The sequence below is a fragment of the Phyllostomus hastatus genome, unplaced genomic scaffold, assembly GCF_019186645.2.
Source record: "Phyllostomus hastatus isolate PE091 unplaced genomic scaffold, TTU_PhHast_1.1 phas_contig_40, whole genome shotgun sequence".
NCBI lineage: Eukaryota > Metazoa > Chordata > Mammalia > Chiroptera > Phyllostomidae > Phyllostomus > Phyllostomus hastatus.
The window spans coordinates 37,021,305-37,039,127 of NW_025333872.1; the positions used below are offsets into that span (position 1 = coordinate 37,021,305).

At 35.4% G+C, this 17,823-nt stretch overlaps 1 protein-coding gene across 1 annotated transcript in view; it reads right to left on the bottom strand.

The window, feature by feature from the left end:
• Positions 1-17,823, bottom strand: part of UBE3D (ubiquitin protein ligase E3D) — a 138,794-nt gene that overhangs the window by 90,148 nt on the left and 30,823 nt on the right. The window contains exons 6-8 of the mRNA XM_045843639.1: positions 13,065-13,134; positions 12,014-12,122; positions 8,907-9,070 (exon numbers count right to left, since the gene is read on the bottom strand). Of these exons, the coding sequence (XP_045699595.1) occupies positions 8,907-9,070; positions 12,014-12,122; positions 13,065-13,134 (343 nt within the window). The remainder of the gene's footprint in view (positions 1-8,906; positions 9,071-12,013; positions 12,123-13,064; positions 13,135-17,823) is intronic.

The following is a 17,823-nucleotide window of genomic DNA, read 5'->3' on the forward strand; positions in this document are numbered from 1 at the left end:
TGAAAATAAAATGGCAATAAATACATATCTATCACTAATTGAATCTAAAAAACAAAATAAATCATCAAGTAAAACAGAAACAGACTCACAGATATGGAGAATGTTTTGATGGTTGTCACATGGGAGGGGGTCAGGGGTATAAGCATGAAAGGTGAAGCGATTAAAAAGAACAAATTGGTAGTTTCAGAATAGTTATAGGAATTTAAAGTACAGAATAGGAAAACAGTATCCAGAAGAATACATATGCATGACTGATGGACATGGACAATGGTGTGGGGATTGCTGGAGGGAATGTGTGTATGTGGTTTTGGATGGAGGGAGGCAAAGGGAGAAAAACTGGAACTCTAATACCATAAACAATAAAATATACTCTAAATTAAAAAATATCACATGCCAAAATACAATCAACAGTGAAAAGGAAGCCTACAGAATGAAAAAATATATATATGTATCTATAGATAGACATACATATATATGTATAGACATATATGTATAGACATATATATGTATGTGTGTATATGTACATATACATGTATATATATTTTCATTCTGTAGGCTTCCTTTTCACTGTTGATTGCATTTTGGCATGCAATTTTTAAAATATGTATATATATACATATATACACATATATATATATTTGTAGATCATATATCTAATAAACGATTAATATCAGAATATGACGCCTGTCTAGAAAGTACCCTGCCTTGTAATATGAAAAATAGAGACATTTACTGAAGAACATACAAGATACAAGAAACATTGTACATAGAACACTGATGCCTCAGACTCCTTCTAAGTAGGCACCTTGGACCTCACGCATTTCTCTCAGCATCTCTTCCACTGTTCAAAACACTGCAAAATCCTTTGTTGGAATTGCCATCTGTTGCCCTGTTATATTTTCCTAAATCTCATCAATGGCCTGAAATCTCTTCTTTCTCAAAGATAATTTTAGTTTTGGGAAAAGCCAGAAATTGCAGGGCATGAAATCTACACTATAGGGGGGCTGAGTCAACTGGGTGATTTGATGTTTCACCAAAAAACTCTACACAAGACGTGATGCATAAACAGGCACTTTGCTGTACTGAAGCTGCCAATCACCAGTTGCCTACAGCTATAGCTGTGTTCGTCGTATTGCATCTCTCAACTGATGAAGAGCATTGACATAGCTCTGTTTACTAATTATTTGGCCTGGAGGGTACTCATGATGGACAACACCTTCTCAGTCAAAAAAACAGTTAACATGGTCTTGATCTTGCTGTGACTCTGCCATGTCTTCTTTGGGTGTGGAGAACCAAGTGACTTCCATGGGGACAATCGGGCCTTTGTTTCTGGATCATAGCCTACAATTCATCTCCGGTTATGACCTTCTCGAGGAAATCTTGTTCTTTGGTAGTGGTTTGCATCAAGTCATTAGCAACTTCAGCACTTTCTTCTGCTCTGGTAGCAGATGCAGTGGAATGAATTTTGCCACGATACGTTTCCTGCCAAGATCCTCAGTCAAAATCTCAGACACAGTAATTTCTGGAATCCTCAGATCAGCTTCTAGTTCTTGCAATGCCAGTCATGAATCTTTGTTCATTGTAGCCCATACACATTCAGCATTATCAGGTGTTCTGCTTGTTGCAGGTTCCAGAACATGGATCACTTTCAACAGATTCTCAACCATGTTTGAAGAGATTGTGCCACACTCTTATCTGTGCTTCACTCATTGCATCATCCCTGAAAGCCTTCTGAATCATCTGATTAGTTTCCATGGAGGAATGTTCAGGCTTAATGCAAAATCTGATACAGATCCGCTGCTCTACTCATTCAATCATTCTGAATGTGAGGGCCACACAGTACACATGTTCACTCAATGGCATCTACCGCCCCCACTGACTAGTACAGTGAAGTCATCATTGTTCATGGATTGCATTCCAGTCCTCTCTCCTTGGCTGCCAGGTTAAAAAGATGTAGTGCAAACCATTCTCGTCACATTTACAATGGCTGGACTTTTTCTGGACAGACCTCTTTTATATATATGTATATAAAATTAAAAAGGAAAGCAATCTTGTCTCATGCTACAACATGGATGAACTTAAGGACATTGTGCTAAGAAAAATAAGCCAGTCACGAAAAGACAAATATTATATAATTCTACTTAAGTGAAATATCTAAAAAGTCAATGTTATAAACTGAATTATGTCCCTACAAAATTCATATGTTAAATATAAGTAGAGGTAGGACTGTAATCCCCAATGAGACTATTTGAAGATAGGTCCCTTAACAAAGTACTTAAGTTAAATGAAGTCATAAGAATGGAACCCTGCCCTGGCTGGTGTAGCTCAGTGGATTGAGTGCGGGCTGTGAACCAGGCATTGCAGGTTTGATTCCCAGTCAGGGCACATGCCTGTGCTGCAGGCCACAGCCCCCAGCAACCACACATTGATGTTTCTCTCTCTCTCTCTCTGTCCCTTCCATCTCTAAAAATAAATAAATAAATAAATAAAATCTTAAAAAAAAAAAGAATGGAACCCTAATCTGATAAGACTGCTGAAAGAAAGAGACATAAGACCTCTCTCTCTCTCCCCCATATGAGCAAAGACAGGCCTTGTGAGGTCACAGCAAGAAGGCAGCCATCTGTAAGTCAGGAAGAAATCAATCCTGACAGAACCTTGATCTTGGACTTCTAGCCTCGAGAACTCTGAGAAAACAAATTTCTGTTAATGTTTAGGCTATCCTGCCTATGATATTTTGGCAGCCCTACTGGACTAATGCAGTCAAACTTATAAAAAACAAAAAATAGAATGGTGGCTAAGACAGACTGGGGAGAGTGGGAAAGAAGAGTTGTGTTTAATGAGTACAGAGTTTCAGATTTGCAAGATGAAAAAGTTATGGAGATCTCTTTTACTACAATGTGGATATACTTAACATTGCTGAACTACAGACTTAAAAAATGGTTAAGATGGTAAATTTTATGTTAATGCAGTTTTTACCACAATAAATAAACAGAATTTCAATTTTCCCACTAAAGAATAAAAAGAAAATACAACTTCATAAATAAAAACAACTAATACTACTTTATACATATGAAATATATATGGATGTGGTTTATGAGGTCTGTCTGGATAAAGTCCAGACATCGTTAATATAATGAGAATGGTTTGCGCCACAACGATGCAACCTGGCAGCCAAGGAGAGTGGACTGGAATGTGCATACGTGAACAATGATGACTTCACTATATTAGTCAGTAAGGGCAATAGATGCCATTGAGTAAGCATGTGTACTGTGTGGCCATCGCATTAAAAATTACTAAGCAAGTAGAGCAATGAATTTGCATCAAATTTTGCATTAAGCTTGAACATTCCTCCATGAAAATTATGTGGATGATTCAGAAGGCACAGCTATGGGCAAGTGATGATTGACAGCTTCATTATGACAATGTACCCATTCATAGATCATGTCTCATCCAGAGGTTTTTGATGAAACATCAAATCACCCAGCCTCCCTACAGCCCAGATTTGCCCCCCTGCAACTTCTGGCTTTTCCCAAAACTAAAATCACCTATGCAAGAGAGGAGATTTCAGACAGTTGATGAGATTCAGGAAAATACAATGGGGCAGCTAATGGTGATTGAGAGAACTGTGTGAGGTCTTATGGTGCCTACTTTGATGGGGACTGCAGTATCATTTTCCTATGTACAATGTTTCTTATATCTTGTATGTTCTTCAATAAATGTCTCTATTTTTCATATTACATGGCTGGATACCTTCTGGACATACCTCGTATATTTTTGTTTTATTAGAAAAAGCAATAATGATGACTGTCTCAAGGCAAAAATAACACTTCTATTTTAGAAGCAATAATTACCTGTATACAGTAAACAGAGAGAAACCCAGTGAGTTTTATAAAAAAGAATCTCTACATGCCATGAAAATTAAGGGTAAATATAACATATCAACATTTCCTCCCTCAATATATTTTGCAAAAAAAATGCTAATAGTAGAACACAGATTAGTTTTTCTAGTTCAAATTCTCTCAGTTCTTCAATAGGCTAACTTTTGAAAAGGTGGGAAAAACAACCTGCAAAATACTAGGACACGTGTAACTTACACAATGAAGAGAATTCAATTTAGCTTTAAAAAAAAACCCACTTATTTATACTTAATGACTACATTGCCCTAAGTTCTTTTCTCTTAATAATATGAGAACAAAAAAATTGACACCTATCAAATTCATCATTTATTAAAAATAAATCTATTCACGTTTCCCTAAAAAAAGAGAAAAGTACAACAACAAATGTTTACATTATATTTTTTAACAAAGTTAACATGTAAAGATTATAGAGATTTTGGCTCTTATTTTTCTAAATAAGGTTTCTCTTATTTGTTGGCCTAAATATAATTTCAAGGAAAGTGTGGGCTATGACACCCAGAAGGATAAGATAGACACAGCTTGATTTTTGGAGATAATCTGAATCAGGTTTTCTCCACTTTGGCCTTATTAGCATTATGGGCTGGATAATTCTTTGTCGTAGGGGCTCTCCAATGCATTGTATAATTATGAGGAGCTTCCCTGGCTTTACCTACTAGATGCCAGTAGCCCCCTCCCCAAGTTATGACAACCAGAAAAAGTCTGCAGACATTGCCAATGTCCCCTCAGTGAAAAATTCATCCCCCAACCCCCATCTAGGAAATGAGGCCACAGGTGAGTTGTTGAGTTAGCAGAATTAAACTGCAGAAGCTAACTTAAATTTGAAAGCTAAAAAGTTAATATTTAGTATCTGAACCCTGACATGCAAACTAAAGAATGTGAGTTGTAGGATAACTGTGGACAAGGGGAAGAGAGATTAAAAAATAGACCTCAAAATGTTAAGAAATGTGTGTCTATTGCTTGAAAGAAAAAACATTCTTAAAATACTACTCATTACTTTTTTGTGTGTGCTCAAGGAAATAAAGCCATAGTTACATTTGCTATTTTCCTCTTTTAGACTGCCATCTGGCAATCCATACTTCCACTAGAAAAAATTCTTGCTGATCTGACTAAAATAGTTAATGCACTGTCCCATGTGCCAAAAATATGCCAGGGAGTCTACGGCTTGCTCAGTCACGCCCCAAAAGAAAGAAACTAACTTCCTTAGAAAACAAAAGCAAATACTCACAGGATTCTTATACAACTTGGTGAAATTCCCTTCCTACCTTTGGGGGACACAGAATCATGCAGTAGGAGGAGGAAAAGCACAACAAAAGTAGTTATATAAAATAGGCAAACTAAAGTAATCAAACTCCTTTACTGAATGTCAACTTGTCCCCAAGACATATGGAGTTTAAAAAATTTGAATAATCAAATACAGAGGAACACAACCTATAATAGCCATATTTCCTATGTCACAGCGATCTGTTAGGAATGAATGAAACAGTAGGACAGGTTCATTCCTGCAACACTCCTCAAGAAAGGCAGAGTAAAGATTCTTCATAACAATGAACATGAGGTTCACCCCCATAACTGAATCAACTACCACTTGTTTTTTCTTAAAACCCAAAAGCTGTCAAAAGACATAATGGCACATTCAAATGAGTATATCCTTTGAGTTCTCTTCCACAAATCCATAAAGGCAGGCTGTGGTAACAAGAACACACAGTCTCGAACAGATGATCAGTAATTATCAAATACAAAGAAAAGCAGAAAAACACGTCTAGTTCATTAAACAAATGCTTTGTTAAATGTAAACATAAATTGTATGTTCTGAGTAATTCTACAAGAACTCACCTAGAAGTAGTAATGAGCAAGACAGACAAGGTCCTGGCTCACACGAACTTTACACATTAGTGTAGGAATTCTAGTGAAGTCATCAAACACCGGGAAAAGCAGCACTGTAAAGTGCCAAACGCAATGTCTCTTTTCAAAAAGAGGCATCAACACCCAGGAAAAAGAGTTAATAAAGGAAACAAAAGACTTTAAGTAAAATTATTACTCTCATAGATACTAAGAGAATATTGCATCTGTAAAACAAGAACATATTATGACATAAAAAATTTTTTTAACACATTAGATGCATCTGTATAAAATCTTAGAAAACCAAAGATAAAGAGAAAATTCTAAAGGTTTTGAGGGACAAAAAAATAGGTAAAAGAGATTTTCTGATATTTAAGGACTGATTACATTTCAAGTTTAAATAAACTATTAAAGAGCATACTTTTTCAAATCAAACAATGAAATGAAAGATATTGAATGAAAAAAACTGCAAAAAGCTACATACAATAAAATATTACTTGTAAATATTTTAAAACATCAAATAACCCATAAATATGTTTATGGAAATAGACATACAGTAAAAACATAAACCCATTGATGGTCATAATGCATAGTGTAAGTAATATGTAAGCAAAGGGGTGGTAGGGCTTTGCCTTGGTACTTCTTTAAGAAGAAACAACCACCATCATCAGACTACAAATGATCTCACCACAAGGGAGCTAGTACACAAGGCAGGGAGCAAGACAAGAGATATGAAACCTACCCAAGAGTCTTGTTCTGATGAAGAGTATGAATACTAAGAAAAAAATTACTTTAAGTATATATGTTAAAAATCTAAGGTTAACCACTAAAAATCACTTTGAAATAGATAATATTTATTTTCAAATCATCAGAGGAAAGAAATGACACAGAGAAGGCAACCAAAGTAAAAGACAGCAGACTAAGGTCAACTATATCAAAAATCACAGTAAATGTGAATTAATTAAATTCACTGTTAGAAGTCATATTCTCACACTGGAGCTTCAAACATCCAGCCACATGCACTTTACAAGGTATGTGGTAACGAGACATACACCTAAAATAAAACAGCACACGACAGCGGAAAATACAGAAATGGAAAAAGATATATCAATCAACAATTAAAATAAGAAAGTAAATATAGCAATATTAACAAGCAAATTAGAATTAAAGGAAAATGTCAAATATTTCTTATTGTCATTTTTAAAATATGCAATTAGTCAAGTTGTCATGCAACAAATCTTAATATACCTAATAACAGAGAATCAAAATACAAGGGTGGACAAAAGTAGGTTCACAGTTGTGAGTACACAAAACAGAGTTTATTCTTATATTATTATTTATTATTATATTACTTTCCATATGGATAACTGTAGGCCTACTTTTCTCACTCCATATATAATGCAAAAACTGATATCAAAACCAGAAGAAAATGACTTTTCCACATGCACAGTGAGATTTAACACACCCTTCTGAAAAATGCACATTTTAAATAAATAAAAAAGATGAGTATAAAATGTTTTAATAAACTTGACATACAGACATACATATATATCCACACTAGTCAGCTTACAAGTTTACTATGTATTAGAACACACACATACACACACACACCAGCTCAGCAAAGTCTGCAAAGCATCAAATACACATAAGCCATATTCTCTGATCGTGCCTCAAAGAAAACAAGGATATTCAAGTGAACCTATTTCATTTAGACTGGCATTCATTTTGCCCATTAGATGGGCAAAAATGTAAATGGCACTTTGGGTGAGGGTTCAGGGAAATGGGCACTTACAGAAGCTTCAGGTGGGAATATAAATTTGTAATGTCTTTTTGTAAATCAATTTGATATCTATCAAAATTTGAAATGTCAAACCCTTTGACTCAGCAGTTCTATTTCTAAAAATACTTGTTACAAAAACAGTACACATAATCACACAACCACATACATAGTGCAGTTTAAAAAAGTAACAACCCAAGTATCTATCGACAGGAAAATGATTAAATTAGTTACAGTACATCCATTTCATAGAATGCCAAGCACTGGCATGAAAAGAATCTCCATGACAGATTTTTCTTAAGTGTTAAAAAATACATGTATCATTCAAATTATGGTAAAATACAAGATAATACAAAAGGAGTAGAAGAATATACAACACAGTTTTTACTTCTGGAAAGAGAAATAACAGAGGACTTATATATTTTACTTCATGTTTGTCTCTATTGTTTGAATATTTTATGATTACACTGCTTGCATAATTCAGAAAAGACAAGACAAGCAATAATTTCAAAAAATTTTCTTATTTACTTTCCAGAAAAAGGGTGGGACTTTCTGTTCTTAGAACAAATTTGATCAAACCCATTTCAAGAGAACTGGACAAGTACAAACTTCCAATCTGTTTAAATAAGAGCACTTTCTATTTCCCCTGCTGGAATGTTCTTCTCTCAGATGTGGCTCATTCCGTAACTTCCTTCAAGTATTCTAAGTATCATCTTAATCTGAGGAACCATCTCTGACTTTTCAAGATAAAATGACAACACTCCTACCCCTATACTACCACTCCCCAACTTCCTCACCCAGCCTTATATTTCACTAGGTGTTACATTAACTTCTGAGCCTCAGTGTCCTTGCATCTAAGTGGGGGTGCTAACAGTACCTACCCCACACCAGTGCTGTCTGTCAGGTTTAAATGAGCTAGCCCTTCGTTGGTGCTGGGCTCACAGTAAGAGTCACATTAGTCTTTGATTTTTTCGTCTCTTGTTTATAATCTGTCTTCCTCCTGTTAGAATGACAACCTCAGGAGGCAGGGACTGTGTTTTGTTTACTACTGTATCCTGAAAGCCTAGAAGTGCTTATCAGTAAATATTCATAGTTGTCGAGTCTGATTTAGTACTGTAGCCATATGTACAGACAGCTGAGATGACAAGAAAAAGACCAATTGTTTTCGGTCAAAACAAGCTTTCTGCACGTTAGCATGAATCATCTGTAATAATTCAATCTACTTTGAAAGCATAACATTTAGGAGCATGACTGCAGGAGGCTTCAAGTAGGGAAGTGGTATAGTATCATTTCATTCATTAATTTCTGAACACCAACATGGTAAAAGAAAACTACAACATAACATGTAACGAGGAAACAAAAGCACAACTTACGTTCCATTCCTGTTTTTGATGCATGGCTGGTACAGAACCTTGACAGCATTCCAAGCAGAGCTGAAGTCAGCCTTCGATACATCTTCCAGCAAGGGAAACTTTTTGACACTTTTAGAATTTCCCAAAGATTCAATCACCAAACTGTCTGAGTTTAAAAGCCAGAGCTAAAGATATGGAGAGAAAAGTCCAAGTATAAGGATATCACCACCTTGGATAATGATATCCCACATGAGATATCTCATATGATATGAGACATGGATTGAGACAATCCATGTCTCATATCATCACTCAAAAAACTCCCCCAAAACAAATACAAAACTATGAAAATATCAGAATAATATATGAGAATCATGTATATAATTTTTAAGGAAGGCAATTCATTCCAAGTATAACCTTGGTAGAGCAGTCAACATGATAAAGTGTTAAAAAAAGAAAAAAGGCAATCAACTAGAAAGTATTTAATACATCTGTAACAAAGTTAATACCTATAATGTATAGCACTCCTAGAAATAGAGCCCAATAGAAATACAGACAAACAGAATTAAAAGAAGAAGTGGGAAACATATAAAAATACTGACATAGCTAGTAATAAGAAAATACAAAATTTGTGTGCCACTCTTTTTCACTTACTGGATTGGCAAATACAAAAAGATTGATAACCCCCAGTTCAGAAGAGGGCCTTGGATGGGTATTCTCATTCACTGCCGGCTGAGGAGTGTTTGGAGACTTGGATGCATGTGATTCCGTCAGGGACCACTCTCAGGAGAAAGGGACTAAGGTAAGCAGGATAAGGTAGACCAAGAAGCTAGACAAGGATGCGAGCTCAGTTGCAGTCTGGATGAGGCCAATCCCACAGGGAACCTGTACCTACATTTTGCTCCACTTTGAGAGACAGGCAACCCCAGCTTTTTGTACCTCAGGATCAAATCATCTGCAGTAGGATTACCAGGCCAGGGTGGGGGTCAGTGGAAGACAGGAAACTCCCTGGTCAAGCATCTGTTAGGTTAGGGTAAGTCTCTGGAGAAGAGAGCAGCTGTGCCTGTGAGCAGCCAACACTCTCAGCAGCTGGGAAAGGGGAGCATTGGCCAAGGAGAGGGGATCTGAGTGGGGTACATGCATGTCCACTACAAGGGACTGGTACAACTTTTTTGGAGGATGAAACTTATCAGCATTTGAAAAACTCAAATTGTAATACTGTCAACCCTCATGATAAACTAGTTACATAAGCATATTAAAGAGAAATGTTAATCACATGATTCTGGTTTTCTTTTTTTTACAAACTGGCAAATACCTGTGGGTACGTACATACAGCCAGCTGTATATAGATGGGGAAAAGGTGCCAAAGTACATACATCAGACTGTTAAAAATGTTTACCTTCAAATAGTATGATGTAGCAGGACAAGAGGGGACAAGATAGTGGAACTAGCACTTCTTTTTTGTTCTTCAGGTTGTCTGAATGTGTTTCAAGAATGTATTACTTTTATAAAAAATAAATTAAAAAAATTAAATATATATTACTATGGGTCTAAAAAGTCCCCACTCATGATTTTTAAGTTGAAAACCTTGCAATAGATAAAAATTAACTGATTTCAGACTATGACTATAAGTTATACTTAGTATCCACTTCAATCAGGAAATAGTTTAGCTTTTGACAGAAATTATCTGGAATTACAGAAGCATGGGGCTGCCATAATGACCGGCTACAAAGCCACACATAATAATCTCAACCCCCTCACTCCTTTTGCCTGCCTTGTTTCCATGTTACCTTTTGAGTTCCTTGAAGGCATTTTTGTTTTACCTTGAGCACCTGGAACAGTGCCTTTCAATGACCAAGTGCCCAATATATGCTTACTGGTGGAATAAAACAGGTAAGGGGCAGAGAAGAGACTTGGGCCCCAATTCTTGGATTTTCATATAAATGTCCCAAATTCTTTTCTGCAGAACATTATTTTTAACAGAAGCAGTTTAATATTAGATGCTTGTGATGTATGTAGGGGATGGGTGATTCTGGCAACTGCCAGAGCCTGTTCTCCAAAATTTGGCACTACTTCTCAAACATTAGTGTAGAAACGAGGATCTCGAAGAGACAGCTGTACTCCTGTGCTCACTGCAGTACTACTTACAAAAGCCATGATGTAGAAACAATCTGAATGTCCATCAAGGAACAGATGAAGAGAATGGGGCACAGATAAATAAGGGAATATTATCCAGTCTTAAAAAACAAGGGGATCTTTTAATATGCGACCCAATGGACGGACCTGGAGGCCATTATGCTAAGTAAAACAAGCCAGATGCAGAAGGACAAATACTGCATGACCCCATTTATATAAGGAATCTCAAGTAGTCTAACAGACAGAAGTAGAGAGTAGAATGGTCATAGTCAGGGGATGGGAGAGAGAGAAATGAGGAGATGCTAATCAGAGAGTATAAAGTTTTGGTCGGGCAAAGTGAATAAGTTCTAGAGATCTGCTGCCCAATATTGTGCCTATAATTACCAATACTGTACTGTGCACTTCAAAATCTGTGAAGCCAGTAGGTTCCTTGTTAAGTGTTCTTACCACAGAACAAACAGAAAACACATAACGTATCAAATAGAAAAAAAGTGAGAGACAGACTGAATAAAAGACTTCATTTTGTGGTATAAGCTTCTACAGAGCAGGTTTTATTTCTGTCCATATCCCTAGCACCTAGCTCATTGAGGCACTTGATCATTTGTTATTAAATTAAGGGAATTTGATTCGTGAATTAAACTGACATTAAAATTCATCTTTTGATCAATTGTTTTTTAGATCTGAGAATTAAGAAAAAAGAATGACAGCCCAGGCTGGTGTGGCTCAGTGGACTGAGCACTGGCCATCAAACCAAAGGGTCGCTGGTTTGATTCCCAGGCAGGGCACATGCCTGGGTTTCAGGCCAGGTCCTCAGTTGGGAACCTGCAAGAGGCAACCACATGTTGACATTTCTCTCCCTCTCTTTCACCCTCCTTTCCCCTCTCCCTAAAAATAAATAAGTAAAATCTTAAAAAAAAAAGAATGACAAAAACTAAAAAATTTATGAGACCCTGGATCACTAGAGCGACAAAAAGCTGGGTGAAATAATTTCTTACCAAGATGTACGTTTTGCCATCATGACCTTGAATAATGAATCTAAAAGTGCTTCTAGCAGAGGAGAGTTCCATCAGACATTGGGCGATAATGCTCTGTACAAACTGAGACCTGTTTGAACAGAAATCAATTTTCACAATGTGCCTCTCATAATAACTCTAACTGGCAAGATGAGCCAAAAATACCCACAGGGCACCTAAAAGGCAGAGGCTAGTGCATGCCAGACTCTTCTGTATGCTGCCCATTCCCTCACAATCTGTGCTAATGTGGATTTTAATATATTTTAATGTATTTGTGTTTGCTCTAGTCTTCTTATATCCTATTTTCCAACCCTTAATACATTTTCTGCCCTAACCTAACTGAATAAAAAATAGTATGTTAGAAAAGTCAATATTTCTTTTGTGCTGTGACACATTAAACAGTGAACTAAGTTTTAAAAGGTGACACATTTCTTCCCAAACATTAGACAGTGTTATATTTAATATTTCCATTTGCATCCCCTCAAAGTATCAGATCTTAGCTACATAATCAAAATACTTATAGGAGAATAAAGGTCAAAGTTATATTCAGAATGCCATAATTTGACACATCAATAATGAACTAAAATAAATACATACTACAGTCAACTTATGTTTGCAAACTAAACAGATTCAAAGAAAGGTCACACTAATGAATTTAGTGCCTAAATATCATTTCTTTTAAAAACACAGGAGTCATCTTAAAACCAACCCATGTTTCAAATTTTAAATTAAATTACAACCAGAAATAATTATTCAAAAACCTTTGGATGATTAGGTTATAAGATCTCAGATATCTGGCACACAGAAAGAAGCACAAAAACCTTTGTAAATTAGATTTATATGAGCATATTTGTCTAGGACATTATGTAAGCAAACCATAGATAAATCCTCAAATGTTTTACATGTGTGGTTTGGTCTAACTAACCTTTCAAAATAAAGGAAGGTATAAATAAAAACGAACTCCCAAATAATCAATTGTACCTATCTTTTCATACATTGAAATTACAGAATTTAATTTGCTATTAAATCGTACCTTGGTATGATGGGAAAATTTCTCTCAGATGGCTGAATAATCATCTCTGTCATATAAAACTTAATTGTTTCTAGAAACAAAAAATAGAAAATTAAAATCTCTGCAATGCACTAACATTTTTGTTGAGGGCATATTGGTCCCAAGTTATGACATTCAAACTAAATAGTTGATATGGTAAAATTAATATTCAGTAAAACTTTTTAAGAAAATGACTTAGTTTAAAAAGACAAAGCTTTGATGACTACAAAGAAATAGCCCTGAGACTCCAGATAGCTTGGTATCACTTCAGAAGAGCATGCCCTAAGAGAATCTGATGCAGCAAGATACTTCTCACACACAGGAAAGGTTAGAAAAATTAGTCACATCACAGCTATAGGCTATTATCCAGAAATTATTCATTTGTCTTCCTCATTTCTATAGAATAGCCACAAATCTAGAAGTCACTCAAAAAGACTTTTAATCATGGTACCTCAAAGCCTGTGCACAGATGCTGTGAACCTCACATTAGTATTTACCCAGAATTTCACTGAGTCAATAAATGTACGATTCCCACTAAATTTGGTTATCTGATTACTTACAGAAAAACTTAAACAGTAAATTAAATATCTAATAGTATTAAATATAAAACAACCATTTTGGATTTTGTAAAAATCCATGAAAAATGTTTACTCTCACTAGTAATGAAGGAAAAACACATTAAAATCAGATTATTTTTAGCATCAAATAAAACAATTTTAACAACAAGGTGCAGCACTGATGAACACACAGAAAAATGGACACACACTCACATACTGTTGTCAGGACTGAAAATGTCAGATTTCTGGACAGCCATTTGGCAAAGGCTTAAAAAATGGGTATATATTTTTGATACCATAAGAATTTATCTCAAAGAAAGGCTCATAGATATCTGTAAAAACTTATCTATAAAGATGTTAAATAACATTATTTAATATTATAAATAATATTAGTAGAAAAATATTGAAAACAAATTAAATAGCTAAAAATTGAGGATGGTTGGATTAAATGAGCAACTATACATTTATGGATGAGAATTCTATGCAGTCATTAAAAATAGTGTACCAAATACTTTTTGTTTTAGTAGGATGGAAGTTGTTCCTAATAGACTTTCCAAAAATGTTTTCAATTGCCCAACATAGCAGAGTAAAAGACAAAAAGAAAATAGTTGAACAGATTATTGTATATCTAGAGTCATGATGATGAATTTCTCTTTGAAGTTCAAGTTTTCACTTTACTATTTTGAAATCATATTATTAGATGCAGAATTGAAATTTTTCACATTATAAAGTGACCCCTTTTATCCTAGCTATTGTTAGAATAACTTCATTCTATAATTTTAATCCCACAAGGTATTATTATTGCTGTTTTCTACAGTTACTCTTCATTTAGTGTCACCCATGTGTTTACCATTTTCTTTACTGATCCTTCTTGAACTTAGACCTTCTATCTGGGACCATTTTCTTCTTATATTGACATACAGGCAGAATTTTTTCACTAAGAAACCATAGGGATGAAGTATCTGTTTTTGTTGGTGAAAAAACATATTTATCTGTGTTTTGATTCTTTCACATAAGGGCATTTTCACCTAGGTTAACAGTGTTTGACCTTTGTGCACACTGACACCATCATTCTACTGTCCTCCAGCTTCCTTCACTGTTGTTCCTTCGATCAGTCATTTTTCTTTGGCTGCTTTTAAGATTTTTTTGCTTTTTATTTTTCTGCAGTAACACTTTGTGTCTAGCTGCAGAAGATGGGATATGATTTTCCTTCCGTGGGTTTCATTCAATTAGAAATCATTGGACCTCTTGAATCTGCAGATTGTTGTCTTCCAACATTTTTCTAAAATTCTGCGCATTTCTTCATATACTGCCTATGCTCCATTCTCCTCCTATAAAAGGCTGGTTAAACATGTTAGATCTTCTCGGTGTATGTTTTGTGCTTCTTATCTTCTCTTCTATATTTTTTGCCTTCTTTTCTCTGTTGCTGGATTACAGGTATTTTTGCTCATGCATCTTCTGTTCATTAATGCTTTCTCCAAATTTTACCTAGTCTGCTGTTAAACCAACATTGAATTTTACATTTCAATTATATATTTTAAAGATTCTACTGTCAATCTTTTCCAAATGTTATAGTTTCCTTTTCCTTTCAATATATTCAATGCTGCCACTTATACTGTTAAATACAGTAAGAATGGTTGTTTTACAGTTTACATCTGATAATTCCAGTAACAGAATTCTGTTTCTATTGTCTGCTGCTTTTGTTAGTTTGTACTGATAGAAGTCTAGTTTACTTGTTTGCTTATTTGTGTTTGGTTATATGGTGAATACTGCACTTGAAAATTATTTGGGGGAATAATAGGAGCTTTACATGAAGATACCTTCCTCCAGAAGTGATGTGCATTTGTTTTTGCCAGGTACATGGTGTTAAGTCTAGTACAAGGCAGAATAGCCAAGACCTGAAATTCCCTAAAGCCCCAAAGGATTGCTACTTGTCTGTAATTCCACAGGGCAGGTCCGCTTTTGATTCACCTTCACTGTAAAGGTACGGCCCTTTAGGGTCTCATATTTTTGTGTAGTCACTTACTAGGTTCTCATCCTGCGTATTCTTTGATTTCTGTTCTTACTTCCCAAAGCAATCTAAATGAAAGTTCTAATTTCAGAGAATTGGCAAATTGCAGGGAAAAGGTGATTTCAATTTTGTGCTAAATCTTTTCAGTTTCCTTCATTCGTTCCTGTGGATTCCAATTACCATCTGGTATCTTTCACTTTAGCCTGAAGAATTTTCCCTAGCACTTTTTTTGTAGAGAAGGTTTTCTAGTAATGCATTACTGCCATCTATTTACATGAAAATGTCCTAATTTTGCCTTCCCTTTTGAAGGATAGTTTTGCTGTATATAGAATTGTTAGCTGACAGGTGTTCCTCCACCCCCAGCATTGTGAATATCTCATTTTAGTGTCTCTGGCTGCCATTATATCTATGTCAGCCTCAGTTGTATCATGATATCCCTGTACATGATATTTTGTTTTGCTCTTGCTACTTTGAATATTCTCTTTTCATCTTTAGCTTTTATCAGTTTGACTATAATGTGACTGGATGAAGCATTCTGTCTTGTTTATTCTATTTGAGATAAATAGGATAAAACAATAATTACTGTTTTATCAATATTATTGTAATAATTGGATCCGAGAGTATTTCCACCAAATTTGCCAAGATTTCAGCCATTTTTTTCTACAAAATTTTTCCTGATCTTTGTTTTTCTCCTCACCTTCTAAGACTCCAATTACACATTGATTGAAAAACAATATTGTCTCACAAATTTCTGAGGTTCTATTCATTCTGATTCAGATTTTTTTTTCTGTTCTTTGGGTTGGTTGATTTCTATTAACCTACCTCAATGATTTTTTTCTTCTGTCATCTTAAATATGTGACTTAGCTATTCTAGTGAATTCTTTATAGTTACTGTCCTTTTCAGCTCTGCAATTATCAATTGGTTCCAAGTTTCCAATTTGTTGAGATTTGCCATTAGTTCACTCAAGAAGCTTTTTAAATTCTTTTCCATATTTATAATAGCTGTTCAATGCCTTTGTCTGCTAAATCTAATATTTGTGCTTACTCAGCACTGTTTACTGAGTTCTGTTTTTTTTTTGTTGCATATGAATCACTCTGTTCTACCTCTTTGCATGCCTAAAATTTCCAGGTGGAAGTAAGACATCATATGTAATACACTGTACTCTGAGCTGTCTTTTGTTCTTTTAAGGGTTGTTGCTTTCTAGATATAGCAGTCAATTAACTGGCCGGAACTCAAACTGCAAAATATGTTTTTCCATTGTGTGTACCCCTAATGAACTCTGCTCACTTTTATTTTGTTTGGTTTGGTTCCCCAGAGAATATTTTATATACCTGCATAGTTAAACTGTCGGAAAATTTGGGAAGAAGTTCTGCTCAACTCCCTCAAGCCAGTAAGGCTTCCACTTTGTGCTGCTCAAGTTACGTGTGGATTGAAGGATGCAATCCAAGGCACAGCAAATTTGCAGGTCTCCCCAAGCTTTCAATTCTTATGGGATTCTCTGGCATCTATTGTGTGCATGTATACTTTAGCAGTTAGAGTTGTGCAAAGAAGTAAACTTCTCAGCCTGTCTATGGTCCTATTGCTCCCAATTTTTCCTCTTTAATTTCTAATTTCTCCTTTATCTACCTTGAACCAAAATTACTGCCTGTAAATGCTAAAGCTGTGAGTTTTTCCTGCGCAAGTTGGGGCGGAGAGGGTGGCAATGCCCCAAAGCATCAGGGCACAAATTTGTCTTTATAAGCAAAAGCAGTAGCAGTTTTTCAAAACCAAACACTTCTCAAATCACTGCTTCATTTTGGTCTTCCAGTGGTTGTTCACAATTTTTTGAACTTGTACAGTCTTGTATTTGTTTTCTACAGAATGAAACTGTCCCTTTTCTTTGTGCCACCGTTTTTGGAAGTGGGGTCCCACTAACTTACTTTTAGGGTAGGTGCAAATACAGCACTCTTACATCACCTCACACAAACTCAACACAGGCTGACCTCCTAATACACTTATGTATTACATCATAAAAGGTTTTTGGCTTCATAAATGTTCAAGGCTTGCATTACTGTGAGCATGACACTATGGCAACATTTCCTTTCTGGTTCAATGTTCTGTTTTCCAGCAGTACATAACTGAGTTCTTTTTCATGTATTTAGTTTTCCAAACACTGTTACCGTTAGTTAATTC